The sequence below is a fragment of the Camelina sativa genome, chromosome 11 (genome assembly GCF_000633955.1).
Source record: "Camelina sativa cultivar DH55 chromosome 11, Cs, whole genome shotgun sequence".
Taxonomy (NCBI): domain Eukaryota; kingdom Viridiplantae; phylum Streptophyta; class Magnoliopsida; order Brassicales; family Brassicaceae; genus Camelina; species Camelina sativa.
This window is the reverse complement of record NC_025695.1, coordinates 38906850-38925864: the sequence shown is the minus strand read 5'-3', so window position 1 is coordinate 38925864 and position 19015 is coordinate 38906850. Positions and strand designations below refer to the sequence as shown.

General features: G+C 36.5%; 2 protein-coding genes, 1 long non-coding RNA gene and 3 pseudogenes across 3 annotated transcripts; 1 reads left to right on the top strand and 5 right to left on the bottom strand.

Annotated features, from left to right (window-relative positions):
* Positions 1 to 1433, bottom strand: part of LOC104728763 — a 2644-nt pseudogene extending 1211 nt beyond the window's left edge.
* Positions 1524 to 2195, top strand: LOC104728762 (annotated as a pseudogene).
* Positions 3331 to 4894, bottom strand: LOC104725543 (annotated as a pseudogene).
* LOC104725542 lies at positions 6240 to 7039 on the bottom strand. Its single transcript, XR_757927.2, has 3 exons — positions 6991 to 7039; positions 6478 to 6539; positions 6240 to 6278 (listed from the first exon to the last, which is right to left on the bottom strand). It is a non-coding gene; the product is annotated as an uncharacterized LOC104725542 (long non-coding RNA).
* On the bottom strand, positions 10460 to 15291 carry LOC104725541 (kelch domain-containing protein 4-like). The gene is made up of 20 exons (XM_010444210.2): positions 15160 to 15291; positions 14869 to 14955; positions 14690 to 14758; positions 14437 to 14569; positions 14308 to 14354; positions 14140 to 14226; positions 13614 to 13675; positions 13370 to 13412; positions 13186 to 13266; positions 12987 to 13100; positions 12685 to 12790; positions 12540 to 12603; positions 12299 to 12341; positions 11953 to 12201; positions 11701 to 11862; positions 11470 to 11604; positions 11225 to 11374; positions 11038 to 11124; positions 10883 to 10951; positions 10460 to 10766 (listed from the first exon to the last, which is right to left on the bottom strand). The coding sequence occupies exons 1-20, from the start codon at positions 15289 to 15291 to the stop codon at positions 10665 to 10667; spliced, it is 2022 nt and encodes a 673-aa protein (XP_010442512.1). The 3' UTR covers positions 10460 to 10664.
* On the bottom strand, positions 17347 to 18727 carry LOC104725540 (UPF0725 protein At1g02770-like). Its single transcript, XM_019232461.1, has 2 exons — positions 18100 to 18727; positions 17347 to 17755 (listed from the first exon to the last, which is right to left on the bottom strand). Exons 1-2 carry the CDS (start codon positions 18649 to 18651, stop codon positions 17594 to 17596), a joined length of 714 nt encoding a protein of 237 aa, XP_019088006.1. The 5' UTR covers positions 18652 to 18727; the 3' UTR covers positions 17347 to 17593.

Sequence of the window (19015 nt, the reverse complement as noted above, 5' to 3'; positions counted from 1 at the left end):
CAAGCTTCGCTAGGTTCTTGTGATGCATTGTACCTATCTTTGATGCAGAGCTCCTAAACTTCCTTTCTTCTGTTAATGTCGCTTCCATTTCTTTAACCGCAACAAGTTCATTCTCCGGCATATCCTACCCCTTTGAATATCCCCGGTCCTATGTTATGATCGAAGTTATCTGTCATGGCCTTTATCTCATCGACAGAGAAGATCATCACACCTTTTGGGTTTGCAGCTTTGGAGAATCGATCAGCTTTCTTCTTTAGCTAGCTGCTTCTTCCTCTGGTAGATGTACACAATAACACCAAGCTGAAATCCGAGAAACAGAACAAGTGTAGTGGAAGTTGCGCCGATAAGACAAGGAAGACAGATACCGTGAGACTTGGGTACAGTCACTGGTGGTGACTCTTTAGAAACGTTTCGATTAACAGCAATCGGGTCCAAACATGTTTTAACATATGGTATCGAACTCAGAGATGGATCAGAGAGTAACCGCTGATATATCGGGTCAGCTTCATGCGACATTGAGGATCCCCATCGTTCGTGTAAGTGACTGCAGTACAAGCAGAATCCTCTGAACACACCTTCTTGCATCTCTGGGAGCTAACTCCAGAAACAACAGAATCATTAGCAGGGTAGATTTCCATACAACTACAAGTTCTTGAATTCAACCAGATTTGCAGCTTGGCTTCTGATAAGGCACCAAAAGCATTTAGGATCCGAGAGCGATACAAAAGAATTAAAAGGGCAAGTGCACTCGGAGGATCCAGAACTGTTAAAGTGATCCACAAGTTGAGAAAACACGACACTGATTCATTCTCAACAGCTTGCCAAACCGGTTTCCAAATCTTTGAATCCTCGTTCCACGAGTACATTCTCAGATTATACCATCCCGGTCAAGCCTAAGAAACTGGAACTTGACAGTGTTGTTATGATCTTCCCCAAACACAGACCAAATAGGTCTCATCAGATCTTGATCCTCAAGAAACAGAGCTCCCTCAGAGGTAAGCACAGCACCAATCTTCTTCTTCTTCTTCAAAGCTTCGTTTCCGTTTGACCAGAAAGTAATGTTACTCTCCCATCTAAGCTGTAACCGCCCTGAATCCTCCAAATGAAGACTGTAATAACTAGACCTAGAATTCTCACTAGCATCTCAAAAGAAGGTAACTTTTGGTTTGGAAGCAAAGTATCAGCCGGAGTACCAAAGCTCTGCCAAACAATCTCTTCTCTATCTTTCAACAACACAAGATTAACTTTTGGTTTTGTGTGTAATCAGTTTAGGTATGTAATTATTATTGTAAATTGGTAACAGTCCTTTTACTTTTCCTTTTTTTGCAGTTGTTGTTGTGATATTTAGAAACTTCTAGTAGAAAACACAAAATGTAAAATAGAAAATAAATATGCGATTAAAAAAGGAAAACAATACCTAAGTTTGACCCCATCCTTACAATATCTATATAAGTGCTTTCTACTCTCTCTCGTTCTCTATTTCTCTCGCTGCTTTCTATCTCTTTGTCTCGGTAAGAAACATTATGCCGTCGTCAAGCACAAACGCGTCTGATTTCACAATGAAGAAAGGAACAAAACGAAAAATCGAAATCAAGAAACGAGAAACCAAACAGCAACGAGCGGTGGCTTGCTCTAAACGTCGTCAAACTGTCTTTTCCAAAGCCGCCGATCTCTGTCATCTCTCCGGAGCCAACATCGCCGTCTTCGTAACCTCTCCCTCAGAGATGTCCGACGTTGTTTACTCCTTCTCCGGCTACTCTCCTGCCCAAGAGATCGCTGATTGTTACCTAAATCGCAAGCCACCTCCTAAGATTGACGTTAAACCCCAATCGAAGCTAGGGTTTTGGTGGGAAGACCCTGATCTATACCATTCTTGTGATGATCTCTCTGAGTTAAACATCCTCGAGGATCGTATAGAGAGAGTGAAGAAGCATATGATGGCGTGCCTTGAGAAGAAAGAAAAATCGCAATCTGTTTCTAACTTGGAACAAAACCCTAGCACTTGTTCTCTCGACGAGGATTGTGATCGATCTACTTCGCATGTTGCTTCTGGTTTTGATCTAAACTCTAGCGCCTCTCATGACCTCGAGTTTTGCAGCGACTAAACCCTAGCTTCTTTCCATGGCGATACTTCCTCGACTCATCACAAGTTGCTTCTACATAGGATCTTATCCTCTGTGAACTTACTCTCTTAAATTCTTTTCTCGTATCCCCTGTTTGTAATATTGAATTTTTTGTAAATCCAAAATTTAACAAAAACCTTTAACCCCTTTATATCTTTTAGTTATTTTACGTATTCTACCATATTTTTGACTCGGATTACTCATCTAATTCTGGATTCAATTACCTACAAGTATTAAATAATTAGATCAACTTGTTGCTCAACTCTTATCTAAAAATTTGCTATCTGAATTGATTGACAAATTTGTTACATCTTCCAAATTTTTTTAGGAGAAAATTGATGCAAAGGATTAGAAGAGAAGAGAAATCTATGGTTGTTGTGGTGGCCAGAGAAGCGAACGCAGCTGTTGGCTTCGCTGTGGTAGGGTGGCGAGAGCAGCCAGCGATAGCAGATGCTGGCGAGAAAAGAGAACGCCTATGTTAGCTTCCCCGTGTTGGCGAGAGATGCAATAGCAGAGTATAGACAAAAAAGACCTATCATTGTTGATGCAGGACATTCTTGTTGGGTTGTTACGTCTGCGTAAATGCGGGAAGAATGTAACTTGTCCAGAACTCATGGGAAAGTGTTCTGTTGTCCGTGAGCTTCATGTATATGGAACGGCTGTACCAGCAGTTCATGGTCAAGAGGCTGATAAGTTGCAACATCAGGTACCTGATATCTAACTTGAATTTGACACTCAATTATGGAGTTATATTCTAATTGCCGGTTTTTCTTGTGTGTCGAATTTGCAGGGTTATGGTACCCTTCTAATGGAAGAAGCAGAGAGGATTGCTAGAAGAGAACACAGATCTAACAAAATCGGTGTAATTTCTGGTGTAGGAACTCGGCATTACTACAGAAAGTTAGGTTATGAATTGAAAGGTCCTTACATGGTTAAGCATCTTCTTTGAAATTCTGTTACTTCAAAACCAAACTTGCGAACCTGTATGTTGAATTAATCACTTATCCTTGTCAGTGGTATCATTTTTGCTTTTAAATTTTTTTATAATCAAGTTGAAAAAAAAGCTGATTTCTAGACGAACTACGGTGATCTTATATGAATCTATAATGCATACACATTGCTACTCTTTGAAGCACTTATGTACTGAACTAAAATCACCACTTTCACTTGGTAAGCCGGACTACAGATTGTTGGATACACGTAATAATCAAAACCATATTCCACTTAAAAGGCTTGAACTAATATAACCAATTCCACTTGGTAAGCGTCTAATAATAGAGACAAAGCAAAAGATGTTCACATCATCTAAAACATCCAAAAGCTGCATATTAACCAAATTCTATGTAGACTGACTTGATCCTTCGTTGCTGTCTAGATCCATGGACTCAGATCCTTCATCTAATGTGTTCCTATTCTTCGGTCGTATATACTTCACCCCTACATTACCACACTTCCTTGAGTTGTGTCCAACCATACCGCATCTGCCACAGCGTACAATCCTTCCCTCTCTGCCAACTTTGTGTTTCTTCTTTGGAGACTCATCCACAACCAGTTTTCTTTTAGTATTCTTCTTACTTCTCTCCTCTTGAAACTCCACCGAAGAATCAGGGTTCGTACTAACAAGGAGAATGCAAAAGAGTATTCGATATATTCTTGCAAGAGAAATGCTACAAAGGCAGCCATATTGTTAGATAAATTTAGTGCTAAAAGTAACTGAGAGAAATACTTACTCCATATTCTCCAACTGATAGTCTTGCAGCCATGAACACTGTTCATCATTCTCCTTTCTAATAATCTCCAACGCTACTCCTTTTGCCTTCCGACACTGGTCACGCGAAGCAGTTAAATTCCAACGTCGCTGGATTTGTTCTTGAATAACTTTTGGTTTCAACTTAGGATTACTCCTGATCTCGTTTAGAAACAGCCTAGCAATTACAGCTTGATTCAACAGCTTGCTACATCCGTTCCTTTCACAACGATGCTCGTCGTGATACGCTTTGATCATCCACTTCCCAACCGGTTCCTCGAAAGAACAATAAATTCTCCAAGGGCAGTCTCCTTCCATCGCACACTTGAGCTCAGACTTTTCTTTTCCCCATCTTGAATACTTCACATTCCATCCTTCATTCAACACATAATCCACCATAGCTTCTTTAAACTCTTCCAAAGTGTCAAACACTTGTTTTAGCTTTAGCTCGCCACTACACCTTTCGTATTGCTCTGTTTCAATATCCGAACTAACAGGTGTATCTCGGTAATCATTCTCCTCATCTTCAACACCAAATCCAGTGACTTTACACTCGATCAGATTCTCTTCATCAAACTCAACAGTTCCATCATCATGAATAAATGTCTTATGAGAAACGTCTTCTTCACTTGATTTAACATTCACACCATCATCAGCATCAGAACTACGTAGTCAAAACAAACATACAAAAACTCTTTAGGCATTTAATCGAACACATAGCATGCATATAAAACAAAATTGAACCCTAAGAAATTGTTCTATACAATCTCCAGCCCTACACTAAACCCTATTCTACACAATAGCAGAATTCAATTCCCTGTATTCAAGATCGACCCAAAATCAGCGAATTTTTTACCTCATTTTTTTATCTACTCAATTGAATTGTGACGTCGAGATTCACTTTCGCTGAAATCGATCTTCTTCCTAATTTCGTAAATCCGTCACAAAGTTCTGAGTTTTTGTTTGTGTGTTTGTTTCTTCTTAACTTAAAAAGACGTCGTTTAGTTCGTCAGAGTTTAATGGCTTAGTTTTGCGGTTACTCAAAATGAAGTCGTTTTTAATAGCTTACATATGGATATGAGTAGCATTGTCACTAATATAATCTTTCTATGCAGTTTTCCTCAAAATTTTCACAAATGTTACAGAGTTACAGCCTCATTAAGCTAAAGTAGATTCAAAACTGATGTTTCACTGTAAATAACGATAACTGCTGAGGTTGTGAAAACCTCATCTCTTCTTCTTTGCAATGCCGCCTCCCTTTCTAGAGCTACTACTAGCCTCAGGTCCTTCTGCTTCTTCAGCTTTTTGCTCTGCTTCAAGTATTGCCAACTGCAAATTGTCCATTCAACCATTATTATCACACATCACCATAACTCTGGCCAGTTTTTTTTACACGATATAAAGAGAGGAAACAGTGATAAACTCTCACCTCGTCTAGAATTGGTTTGAGTTCCAGATACCGAGATTCCGCGAGATCAAAACCATCCTTCCGCAGCTCCTACAATGCCAATTACATGTCATGACTTATGCCAAGGACAGATCAATGTTGTTACAATATGAGTCATCATTATATGCTTGATGGAAGACTGTACCTTGCCGGTATGTTGGGAATGCTCTCGTAGGCAGCCATTTGCCAGTACATATTTGTGCGCTTATAGAAATCCTTCAAAGTTTCTCCAGGCTTCAAAGACAAACAACATGAATATGATCAAATTAGTTGAGCTTCAAACATAATCTCCTTCTCAGAAAACGAAAAGAAAAAAAATGCCAAAGCCAATTTTTACCACTGGGGTACAGCAAGAATCATTACATGACAACGAAAGATAAAATTTAAAACTACTGGGTTGTTAATACTTCTAACTGATAGAAATTACAAAACATAAATGAACTAACTGTGGGTATCACTCTCCCGGTGATACTAGTTTTATCATGTAAAGAGTATAAGAAGTAACTCTAAAAGTGATGATGCCATCTAGAATTACATACTTTGTTCCATTCCCAAGTCCTGGGATCAAGAGACCACAAATCTGCATGAACAATTCCTTTCTCAGAGCTCTTCTCGGATGAGACTTCTTTTGAATAACCACCATATAAGTATGTATATCTGCAGCATGAAAGGATTTCCTATAAATAAATGGTTATGCTTGGACTTGAAGAATATGATATAGATATGTGAATTGTAAACTGACCTCATCTAGATAAAAAAAAAAACTGGAAGCCGCTTCTAGCTGTAGGCCACATGGCACCAGGCTTAGGTTTTATTTCTTGCCACTATCAAAGAGACACCAAAAATATTCACTTAAAAGGTGTAGAGAGTTCCAGAGAGCTAAGAGTTGAATGGGATGGAAACGGAAGGTAGGTTTACCTTGTATTGGTCCAGGTCAAACACATAAAGATCATTGTAATACCTGCCAACGACAAGTGGATAGCAGAGATCAACTTATCAAAATGTTATATCAAATGAAAGCTTAGAGAAAACTTATGTTCAATCACATTAATGTCCTAATTCAGTTGGAGCTACTAGAGGAGGTTTACATGGTCTTCTCTATTATTAAGAGATGGCATTAAGATCCTGATATTGTTCTAACGGAATGAGTAAATTACTACCTTACTTCACGTAGAGTGTCATAGAAGCCACCAAAAATTATAATCTTGTGTTTGTATAATACCTGGAAAAATAAAGTAAGATGTAAGAAAAGCAAGATAAGAACTTAATGGGCTGGTTACTAGAAGGGAGGCAAGAATTGATTGACTATGAAATTACAATTCTACTAAGCAGACAACTCAACACAGCAGAACACAAACTGCTATCTATTCATCACAGAATATAAGTTTGGAAATTAAGCAGCACACATGTGACAACTTTTCCAGATTCCCACCCTTGATGTATAAACTACAAGACAAAATGTGAAAAATATCTACAGTCTTAAATATCTAATACTACTCTCAGTGCTTGTTAATTCGACGTACTGGGTACTGCCAAAGTCTGGATATTGCTGTTTCAGCTGAAGGAGAGTAGTGTATTCAAAGTCCGACTATATATACTTATTCCAGCAGTATGTTAGCAACAAACATTGTTTAGTTTTAAGGCACATTGGTCAGGATACATCAAAGACTTACCATACGATGACCAGAACGTGGACTAGGACATCCCTTCAAATTTAACTGTTCCCACTAGTTAATTTTTACATAATTATATATGTCATCATTTCTCACATAAATTTAAATATCACATATTAAAACTAATTAAATAATTACATACTATTTTAAGGCAAAATTTCACTAAAATTTACTTACAAACATACAAATCAATATAAGTAAAATATTCTAAAATGGCTATAAAAACATATCAATTAATATAAAGTTAATAAAAATAAAGAACATATAACTTATTAAACATATAACTTATTAACATAATCATATAAAAACAAAATGTTATCTTTTATGTTAGTATTATTACCATAATAATTTAAATAACAAGCTTTCAATAGTTATTATTTATAGAAATAAGTATATTACACCTGATTTATCTCCAATATTAAAAGAAACTTAATTCCCAATAAATATAGATTTATATATATATTCATAAATAAATATAAAAATGTCAACAAATTAGGGGATATTATGATGTGTGATTATTTATATATATCTAAGTATGTAAACTATTTATTCTCAACATTTAGTATCATTATTCATTAAAAAATGGAAATATTGATAATCGAATAGAAAAATACGTTCTAATTGTATATTCGTGTGCTATTAAAAAGGAATGAGAAAATAATCTTTATCATTATAAATAAACTTAGTACCAAAAAAAAATCATAATATATTTAAAATGAGTGACTATTAGATTATGCAAAATTATTATAGTTACTCGATAAACCATAAATAGAAATTTGATTTTTAAAACACACAAAAATATATATTGCTATAAATTGTAACATTTTATAAATATTTTTTTACCACGTTCACATATTTCACGGGTGAAATGTATTCTTACACGAATACGTTGATTTTGGAATTTTATTAATTTTTTCATAATGGTTTTTTTGGTAATAATCTGTCATTTATAGAAAATATTAACAAACCGACTAACTTAAAAGATTTAAATAGCCAAATCAAAAAACTTAAATCAATAAATTAGATTATCTTCAGAAATTTAGTTTAGAATATGATTGTTACTAACATATAATAAAATTAAATAACTAAACTACCGAGTAATTTAGTATATGTTGTTATGGTTAAATAAGAAATATGTAAAATTGTTATGATTACAAAATAAAACATAAGAAGATATGAATTTGATTTTTAAACCACAAAAGACATGTTGCAATAAATATTAACATTTTATCAATATTTTCTCTACCATAAAACCTCTTACACATTCAAAGATAAAAAACTAAAGTTTTGAATAAATAAATAAAAATCTTTAATTACATATTATGTATTTATGTGTGACACAAACAGATATTGGTTTTAGATAATAATTTTACTTATAATAATTTTCTTTAAATCGATTTACTCTGCACATAGTCAATTGCTACCTAGTACATCGTTGTAAGGGAAACATACAAATATCCATGATTAGCAACTTCGTCACCATTGGACATTCTGCAAACAGCAACCACATCACCACAATAGCGTTTAACCGACTCCACTGACAACTGAGTGATATCCTTAGAACGAAGCATTTTTCTCTAGAAGACCATAGTAGATGTCGTCTCCTTTGTCAAATATGTGCGATTTACAATGACATCAGCCACAAATGGGTGAAAGGAAAGTCCAAACAAAGCAGCCTCGAGACCAACTTCCTTCACGTTTTCGATCCTTGATTCACCGAAGCTGGCGGGAGGGAATGGTTCTTGACGGCAACTAAACTCAGCTTGACCTTTTTCTTCTGGTGGCGGGATACCGAAATATTTCATATATTGTAACATAAAATACGGTTCACATCCATAACAGACATGATCCTTAGGTGCTCTTTTGTCTCTGCCCAGCAGATTAGTTTGGCATACAGTACACAAGTGCCAGGTACTCAACGGTTTATATTCAGTTTCCCATCCAGATTGTATCAACTCTGCGCTCACCAAATCTGTTGATGAGTAGTTCCAGCAGAGTAGATGGTTCTTCTGGTCTTTGATGGGACCAAAATTTCCGCGCCAACTGTGTTCAGTCACAATAGGAGGAGTTTCCTTGGGATGCCAAGCAAGATTATGAACGTATCCGTCTGAACACGCGAAAATAGGACCTCCTATTGGACGAGGGCGACTTTTTACTTGTCGAAGTATCTCTTTGCCAATAAGGACTTCAATATCTGTCTCTTCTATCCGGCTCGGGCCCTCTTGCCTTATATTTTCCCATAGTTGCTTCAGCCGCTCTTCTTTAGGTAGAACACTAGGAGTTGTCTCCATAGGAGTAGCATCATCAGTCTCCATCTCCATAGGAGTAGTTTTCATAAGTGTAGTTTTCAAAAAACTGATTTTTACACCATTCATAAAAATTTAACGTAAATTTAGTTTTTTAAGAAAGATAAAAAAATCTGTTTGCACTTCTCAAAGAAAATTTTTAAACTCATTGACTGCGGTTGTGTTATTATTCACCAAAACATGTAAGGTCATGAATGGTGACATTACAAGTGCGGATTTCTAAATGTGGTTTTCAAAAAACTGATTTTTACACCATTCACAAAAAATGAACATAATTTGCAATTTTTAAGAGAAACAAAAAAATCTGTTTGCCAATTAATGAAATTAAAGAAGAAATTTAACTCATGGACCGCATTTGTGTTATTATTCACCAATTAGCCAGGGGTTTTGTTTCCAAGCTACTTACGGGAGAAAATAATTTTTTCTGTTTATTTTAATTTTAATAATGAGTTAGTAATCAACATACTTTTTTGAATTGCTAATACTTCTCACATATAATTTAATTTTTAAATGTGTCTTTTTAAAGACAATAATTACTTCATTAATTTTTCATAAGTTATAAAATAATGAGTTTTCGTGAAAAACAGATTAAAAAAAATTGTCAAATTGAATATTTCACTTTATTTTTTAATTCACTAATATTCGTGAAAAACCATTATTTCACTTTATTTGTGGGTTCATCATGCCTGCCTCAAAAAATAGGGTTTTCACATTTTAAACTGGCTAGTTTGGTATGTGGGAACTGTTTTGAAGCTAGGATGTGGGGGATTATTATGATTGGAAGTGATAAGAAAGTGATTGATGTTGTTCTTGCGCTGTCAACGGTTTGGCTTAGTGTAGCATTGAATTCCTAAAGTTATTGCGGTTGTGGATGTTCAGGGAAATGGGTTAAAATACAGTGGCCAAGTGTGAGAATGAGCAGCAAGAACTTGTGCGAAGCAGTTAAATTCCAACGTTGCTGGATTTGTTCTTGAATAACTTTTGGTTTGAACATAGGATTACTCCTGATCTCGTTTGGAAATAGCCTAGCAATTACCGCTTGATTCAACAGCTTGCTATATCATCCACTTTCCAACCGGTTCCTAGAAAAGTCGAAAGAACAATAAATTCTCCATGGGCAGTCAGTCTCCTTTGCAAATACTCAATACGAAGTCGTTTGATCGTAAAAAACTTATTTGTGGCTAAATTAGTCGTTCGTTTGTGTAGTAATTGTAATGATAACAGATATCGCCATAGTACATGTAGGAATTTGCAGTTCTCCTCAAAATTTTAACAAATGTTACACACTTGTGGCCTCATCAAGATGAGTCTATTCAAAACTGATGTTTGACTGTAAAATAACGATAACTGCTGAGGCTGTTAATAACCTCATCTCTTCTTCTTTGCAATGCCGCCTCCCTTTCTAGAGCTACTACTAGCCTCAGGTCCTTCTGCTTCTTCAGCTTTTTGCTCTGCCTCAAGTATTGCCAACTGCAAATTGTACATTCAACCATTATTATCACACATCACCATAACTCTGGCCAGGCTTTACACGATTTAAAGAGAAGAAACAGTGAGAGACTGATGTCATGTGATAAAACTCTCACCTCATCTAGAATTGGTTTCAGTTCCAGATAACGAGATTCCGCGAGATCAAAACCATCCTTCCGCAGCTCCTACAATGCCAATTACATGTGAATCATATAATGTCATGACTTATGACAAGAACAGAACAATGTTGCTACAAGATGGAAGAATATACCTTGCCGGTATGTTGGGTATGATCATAGGTAGCCATTTGCCAGTACATATTTGTGCGCTTATAGAAATCCTTCAAAGTTTCTCCAGGCTTTTCAAAGACAAACAACATGACCAAATTTTGAGCTTCAAAAAGAATCTCCTTCTTAGTAAACAGAAAAAAAAAAAGGAAACGCCGAAGCCAATTTTACCACTGGGGTTCTCTGTGAATCTGAGAGTCCAAGATTAGCTCTAATCTGTTCTATCCGAGCTCGTTTCTCTTTTCTTCGAAGGGACTTTCCTTCTCCTTTTATCATTGCAACAACTTCTCCCACTTTCACTGATCCATCAACATCCATCGCCTAAGATTTAACATAACCAAACAAAGTCAATTATAGCCACAGAGTAGACTCACTCCAGGTTCAAAGAGGGATAAAGTAGCAAAACCATATAGTACCTCTACTTCTTCATCGTCATCTTCATCTTCATCATCAGACTCTTCACTGTTTCCTTCATCTTCACTATCATCTTCATCCTCGTCTTCGTCCCCTTCTTCGTCATCTGAGACTTCCACCCACTCAGTTTCAGTCGCCTGTAGTAAAGACATACCAAAGAAACTTATTGTCTGCACAATATCTTATCAATTGATATCAAAAGACAGAAAAATGAAGATTGGTGTCAAACAAACCGGTATGATACACTTCCACTCGTCAAGTTTGCTAAGATTGAGCGAATACAAATCATCAAGAGTAACTTCTTTATCTTTTATCTCCATCATGCCACCATATATGTATAAGGTATCCTTCCCAACGACCATACAAGAATTGATACGCCCACATGGTTTTACAACCTGCAAGGGAATAAATGCAACGATTTACAAGATGACACCAATGCTCGTAACTGAAGGTACACAATGTTAATGAATTTTGCCAAAACAAACCTCCTCTGAGACTGAAACTTGAGGATCTAGTCTAGCTTTTGCTTTCTGTAGACTCTTACTTTTATCAGACTCAGCATTAGATCTATTTCCATGAACAGTTAGACCTGCTGCCATACGTTCAGATATCCCATCCGAGGAGCCTACTCCATCGCTTTGCTCAATCATGGCCGATGATTCATCTTCTTCTGCTGAATCCATCTCATCATCATTATTAGATGCCACAGGTTTTGCCTCTATATTCTTCTTTGCCTGTAAAAAACAAAGATAAGTATTCTACTTATTTGAAACGTCTTAACCATAAGGCTCCCACGGAATAAAAATCTAGCTAGAGTAGATGCAGTCGTACCTTATCTTTTGATGATTTTTCTTTTCGTAACTCTATTGGGTACCTGAACTCCACAGAAACTGAGAGTCAGTGATACAAAATGAAAAACTAACGAACCTTAAAATATTTTTAAGAACTAAGAATCTCAAAATAGCTAAAATTTTTACAACCTGCAGGGGTAAATTTAAATAGTAAAAAGTACATTTGAGAGAAACTTCATAGTTTTCAGTGCTCATAATAACAACATCAATTGGATTCTTACCACCGACGATTATCTAACTGGAAGCCATAGAGTTCATTTAAGAATAAACTCATCATCACATCACCTGCCAAAAAAATTAAGAGGTCAAGAGTTTAAGTTATAGATTCTGATATAGAAAAATGACACTAGAAAACCATTTCCTGACCTTCCATTTCCATGTCCACGACACCCCCAAACAGCAAAGCACGCTTTTTGTGGACACATACCGAAAATCCAGCACGGGAGCTAGGAGGCATCCCAATTTTCTTCACCTAAGTACAGCAAGAATCATTACATGACAACGAAAGATAAAATTTAAAACTACTGGGATGTTAATACTTCTAACTGATAGAAATTACAACACATAAATGAACTAACTGTGGGTATCACTCTCCCGGTGATACTAGTTTTATCATGTAAAGAGTATAAGAAGTAACTCTAAAAGTGATGCCATCTAGAATTACATACTTTGTTCCATTCCCAAGTCCTGGGATCAAGAGACCACAAATCTGCATGAACAATTCCTTTCTCAGAGCTCTTCTCGGATGAGACTTCTTTTGAATAACCACCATATAAGTATATCTGCAGCATGAAAGGATTTCCTATAAATAAATGGTTATGCTTGGACTTGAAGAATATGATATAGACATGTGAACTGTAAACTGACCTCATCTTGATAAACAAAAAACTGGAAGCCGCTTCTAGCTGTAGGCCACATGGCACCAGGCTTAGGTTTGATTTCTTGCCACTATCAAAGAGACACCAAATATATTCACTAAAAGGTGTAGAAAGTTCCACAGAGCTAAGAATTGAAATGGGATGGAAACTTCTGCAACGGAAGGTAGGTTTACCTTGTATTGGTCCAGGTCAAACACAAAGAGATCATTGTGATACCTGCCAACGAGAAGTGGATAGCAGAGATCAACTTATCAATATGTTACATCAAATAAAAGCTTAGAGAAACCATATGTTCAATCACATTAATCTCCTAATTCAGTTGGAGCTACTAGAAGAGGTTTACATGGTCTATTCTCTCTTATTAAGAAATGACATTAAGATCCTGACATAGTTCTAACGGAATGAGTAAATTACTACCTTACTTCACGTAGAGTGTCATAGAAGCCACCAAAAATTATAATCTTGTGTTTGTATAATACCTGGAAAAATAAAGTAAGATGTAAGAAAAGCAAGATAAGAACTTAATGGGCTGGTTACTAGAAGGGAGGCAAGAATTGATTAACTATGAAATTACAATTCCACTAAGCAGACAACTCAACACAGAAGATAAGTTTGAAAATTAAGCAGAAGATAAGAACGCAAAATGCTATCTATACATCACAGAAGATAAGTTCGAAAATTAAGCAGAAAACAGGAGACAACCTTTCCAGATTCCCACCATTGATGTATAAACTACAAGAACAGTCTCTACAGTCTTAAATATCTAATACTAGCCTCAGTGCTTGTTAATTCGACGTACTGCCAAAGTCTGAAAACTGTTGTTTCAGCTAGAAGGAGAGTAGTTTATTCAAAGTCCGACTCTATATACTTATTCCAGCAGTATGTTAGCAACAAACATTGTTTAGTTTTAAGGCACATTGGTCAGGATGCATCAAAGACTTACCATCCGATGACCAGAACGTGGACTAGGACATCCCTTCAAATTTAACTGTTCCCATTGGTTAGTTTTCACATCCAGCATCCAAAAGTCCTATAAATTAAAACCCAAGGTTAAATGATGAGAAAAAAGAGATAGTAATAGACTGGCAAAACACAGCAATATATTACTCACCTTGTAGTGGTGGAACCGCTCTTGATTTGGAGATGTAAACTCACCACCTAATCAATAAAAAAGGAACTTACACATATGGACTGAAAGGAATGAAGATGCAAAAAGAATCATTCAATGTCATTCATCTACCAAATATGTAGAGATAATTCTTCCAAGCAACTGCCTGATGAGAGCTACGAGGAGGTGGACTATTGGGGCTAGAAACTAACTTCCACTCCTGCTTATCGACATCATATCGGTAGAGATCACCATACACATACGTCTGCAATCACATGAAAACCAGTTTGTATCATATGGTGGTTACATAACAAAACGCTCTCTTTACAAGGGGAACGAAAACTTGAAAGAAAAAAGATTGTGCAACCAAATTTTGAAAGCTAACCTTCTGGCCATTATAAAATTCACCACCATAGAGTATCAACTCAGTCTCTTTCAAAGGATTTATAGTAAGCTGCATAAATAATCTCATCAATCAGCACAGATTTGGAAAAAGGTTCAAAAGCTTTAGATCAAAAAAGTTTCAATCTTTATAAAAAAATAAACAGAGTAAGAGAGCCTAACCGAGCAGTTTGACCTAGGAGATGGTGCTGGCACATTTTCCTCAACATGGACCTCTTTCTTCTTAGCCTCCTCCTTTTGTATGCTCAACTGGTAAACAACAACATAATACAAAAATGTTACCTTTTTCTTGTTGGTTTGCAATCTATACTAGTAAAAGAAGTATCTTTTAATCAATACATACTCCATAAAACTAAGAACAGAGTAGAACCCAACACACTCATGATTCCTAAGCTTAAACCAATACACAAAACCCAATAAGAATCTGAAGGGAGAGAGAGAGTAAAAAATTACGAGAATGGCGTCGATGTCGTCTTCAGGAGAGAGCTTTTTGCCCTCTCGACGAGCTTTCTTCTCCTCTGCTTTGGCGGTTTTTCTCTCGGTTTTCTCCTTTCCTTTACCAGGCTTCTTCGTCTTCTTTCCCATAATTGTGAGCTTTCGGAATGGATGGAGGAGGAGGCTGAGAGAAACGAAGAAGAAGAGCGATGATTACAAAAAATTTACCAATGGAAGTAGCCCTTTCTTCTCTTCTACACTTCTACTAAAAGGAAGACGAAGACGAGTAACATCCTGGACCAGGCCCATCTCCCTATATTACCGAAAAGGCCCATTCTGTTTCATTTCTAAATTTTGAAAAGAATTGTGGGTTACCTTAGGGAGTGTTATTCAACAAAGGTTTTTAATGGATTTAAAGTATTAGTAGATTTCAGAGTCCTATGGTTTTATAAATGCATTGGACATGGATTTGGATGTCATTAGTGGATTTGAAAAGCATTACTGATTGTTTTGAAAGTCATTACTAATGGACTTTTTTATTTTTCAAGTCAAACCCATCTTTAAATCACAGCAATATGAACGGTCCGAGTATTTATCACAAGGCGGATGCTTTGGTTAGGAGCTTAACAATGACCAAACAGGAGATTAGAGAAAATCCGATAAGCCTTTCAAACCAGCGAGGTGTAGTTAGGGAAGAGGTACATCAGCCGATTAGGAGTTTCAGGATTAAACTTCCGAGCAAATAGATAACACGGACGTTGCTCTCCTTTCCACATAAACGGCTTTACTGTCGTCACTTTCTGTATAGAGAATGTTTATGGATCAGTAACAGAAGAATCATGGTAATAAGAAGAAGGCTCGGGTGTTTTACCTTTCAATCGCTTGTGACATGGTAAGCTAGTTGGATGGACTGCATATCAGATCAAAAACGCAAACTAAGATCGCAGATAAGACAAATTTTTTAGTTGTAATTGAGTTTTTTGTTTTTTAATAAAAATTATACAAGTCAAGTGGGAGTCGTGTCTGTTAAGGGGAGTGGGTGTTAGAGTCGTGTCTGTTAGTTAAGGGTCACAAGAAATAAGAGTCACAGCTCTTAACTTTCGAATCTGTTGGAAGTCTATTTAAACTCATTGTTGTATTGTCGTAACACAGGTCATTGTTTTTCTTTTTCTATCTAATAAAGACAAAAGTTTTTCATCAATAAAAAGTCAGTTTCTGTTACTCTGATTTTGTTCTTTACAAACCGAGTGTCTCACTAAAACAGAACAACAAAGTAAACGCTTGTTCTGTTCTGTAAAAGAGGAAGAAGCTTTTGCTTCTAACAAAATCTAACTGAGCACTGAGAAAGAGAAGAACAAGAGGAACCTTGATTTTCCTGATGAGGTAAGGAGTGATGTCTGTTGCATTGTAATATGGAAAAATGGTTGCGGGCTACACACTCACACTGCTTACGAAATTGCAATGCCCTAAGATTCCGGCCAAGTACGACTGTACGAGGATCACTTACATCTAATGACTTGATGACTGTGCTTTGCAGATTGGTTTACGAGAGGATTGAGCCAAATGCTCTAAGCAACCTTTATAAGATTCCCTTCATAGTGATAAACTAGATATGAAACAAACATATGTAAATACTAAATAACTTCAGTCAACCAAGAAAACAAGAAAAGCAAACCCATTTTCCATGAAAAAATACATAAGCTAATTTAAATTTGTATCCTAAAGAAAAAAAGAATTGCTTCTTATCCGAAGAAAAACGCTCCATGTTAGCTTATATGGCGGAAATAATATAATGATCATAACAACAAAAATCCTAAAGGAACCTTCTCAGATTTCTAAAATCGCCTTTCTAACAAAAAAAATTGAAGGCCGAAGCAAAACCTTTGAAGCAAACTCAAAGGTACTAAACCAAGCTTTTTGAGTTTTTAAAGCTAATTTGTAAGGAATGAAACAGAAGCAGTTAGCAAAACTTCAAACACTTAGCAATTCATCACAACAACAAAACCCATTTCAACATCAACAAAATTGATCTGAATTTTACAAAACCAAGATCAAGTCTTCAAATTGCCTGGAAAAAAAAAAAGGACAACTAAAGCGTTCTAGTAAAGACAAGAAGAGTGTATTCCATCATTCAATTATATTAGTGGGCACAAGACATCAGTTTATATTAATGGGCACAAGACATCAGTTTATATTAATGGGCACAAGACATCAATAATGATTAACTTAAATTGTATTCAAAAACAATAGACACTTGAAAAGAGAGAGAAAAAAACAAACAACGAAACCAAATCCACACAAGGCAAAAGTAACTTGGGATATTTATTTGATGATTAGATATCTTCCCAATGGATCTGATAAGGTTCCATCTAGATTCTATCAGGATCTTGTCGATAGTCAATCAAGACAAGACACCTTCCTCGAGAAAACAGTACTCCTCAGTGGTGGTGGACTAGCTACTAGGATCCTGGTCAGGGATGAGAGCACCTGGTTCAGTATAATGGCGTGGGCGGGATACATGATGCTCCTCAGCTACTTCTCCAATGGAAAAGCCATACCCACCATGGGCAGTCAAGCATCCAGTACGGTCATTGAAGGCTCTTCTAACTATAACCTTACGTACAACATGCTCACCAATCTCACCAACACGAGCCAACGCAAAGCCCTTAAACGTGATGTAGACATAGACATTTGCAGCTGAGGCTTGGAGTGGCTCATCAAGTGTTTCCATTACAACTTTGATAATCTGCAACTGGGACAGCTCGCTCTCTTCAATCCTCCTGTCGTTTGCACAAAGGGCAAGTTCCAAATATAGGCGAATCCAATCATTCGACTGCAACTCTGATTCCTTGAACTACAAAAAATAATAAAACATAGATCAGACGAAAAAATAATAAAACATAGATCAGACGCTACTTAAGGTAATTGCAAAAGTGAAAAATACTAGTGTGTACGTACCTCGTAAAATCGTTGAGTATCACTGAAATCTGACGGCCAACAAGGCAATTGGACTTTATCATCCACCATTCCAGAACTACGAAGGAGGTCAGTCGGGGTACCTTGAGGCTTAGCAATAAAGCACGACAAATTCAAACTGCAACGGGCAGTACTAGATCCTTCAGCAACTCCAACCTGAAGTGTAACGAGTGAAGCAGGATCAATGTTTGCTGGATCGCAAGCAGCCAAAGTAATGTAGTAACTGGCCTGACAATTCATTGTCTTGTTGAACTTCTTTAGGTGGTGAAGCTGCAAGTTTGTCCCATGGGACATGTTGTAACGATCAATCCCCAATCTAGCATAACGCTTAACCAAGACAGGATGAGGATAATTAAGATCACAATAGAAAGGCATCAATCCAGTTGTACCTTGTGATACTGAGATTTTCTCCAAATCGAAAAACCCAGCTTCTCTCACTTGATCCCGATAGTCCATCTGCCCCCGACACCAAGAGTCCATCTGCCCACGGACAGACTCGGCAGTCGGAGATTCTAAAGGAAACGGAGACGTCATCTTCTCCGATCGACGATTTGCGAATGCTTTTCGTTTTCTTTTTGTTTTTCTTCTCTCAGACTTAGGTTGACGTCGATGCTTTTCTCTTCTCTCGATTCGTTAGCGTTAGGTCGAAGGTTTGGTTTTATGATGATCATACATAAAAAACTTAGGTTTATCGTTTGTGATGCTTTTGGGCCTTTGGCCCAATGTCTATTTTATCGGTTACTCAAAATAAAATCAATTTATATATATAAGGACTTGTTAAATTTTGAGTTTAAATTTAGAACCATTATCATTATATTTAGTTTTTGATTCAACATATAATTATATAAAAAACTTTTTTAAATTTATTTTAAATATGTACTTTTAAGGATTTGTCAAT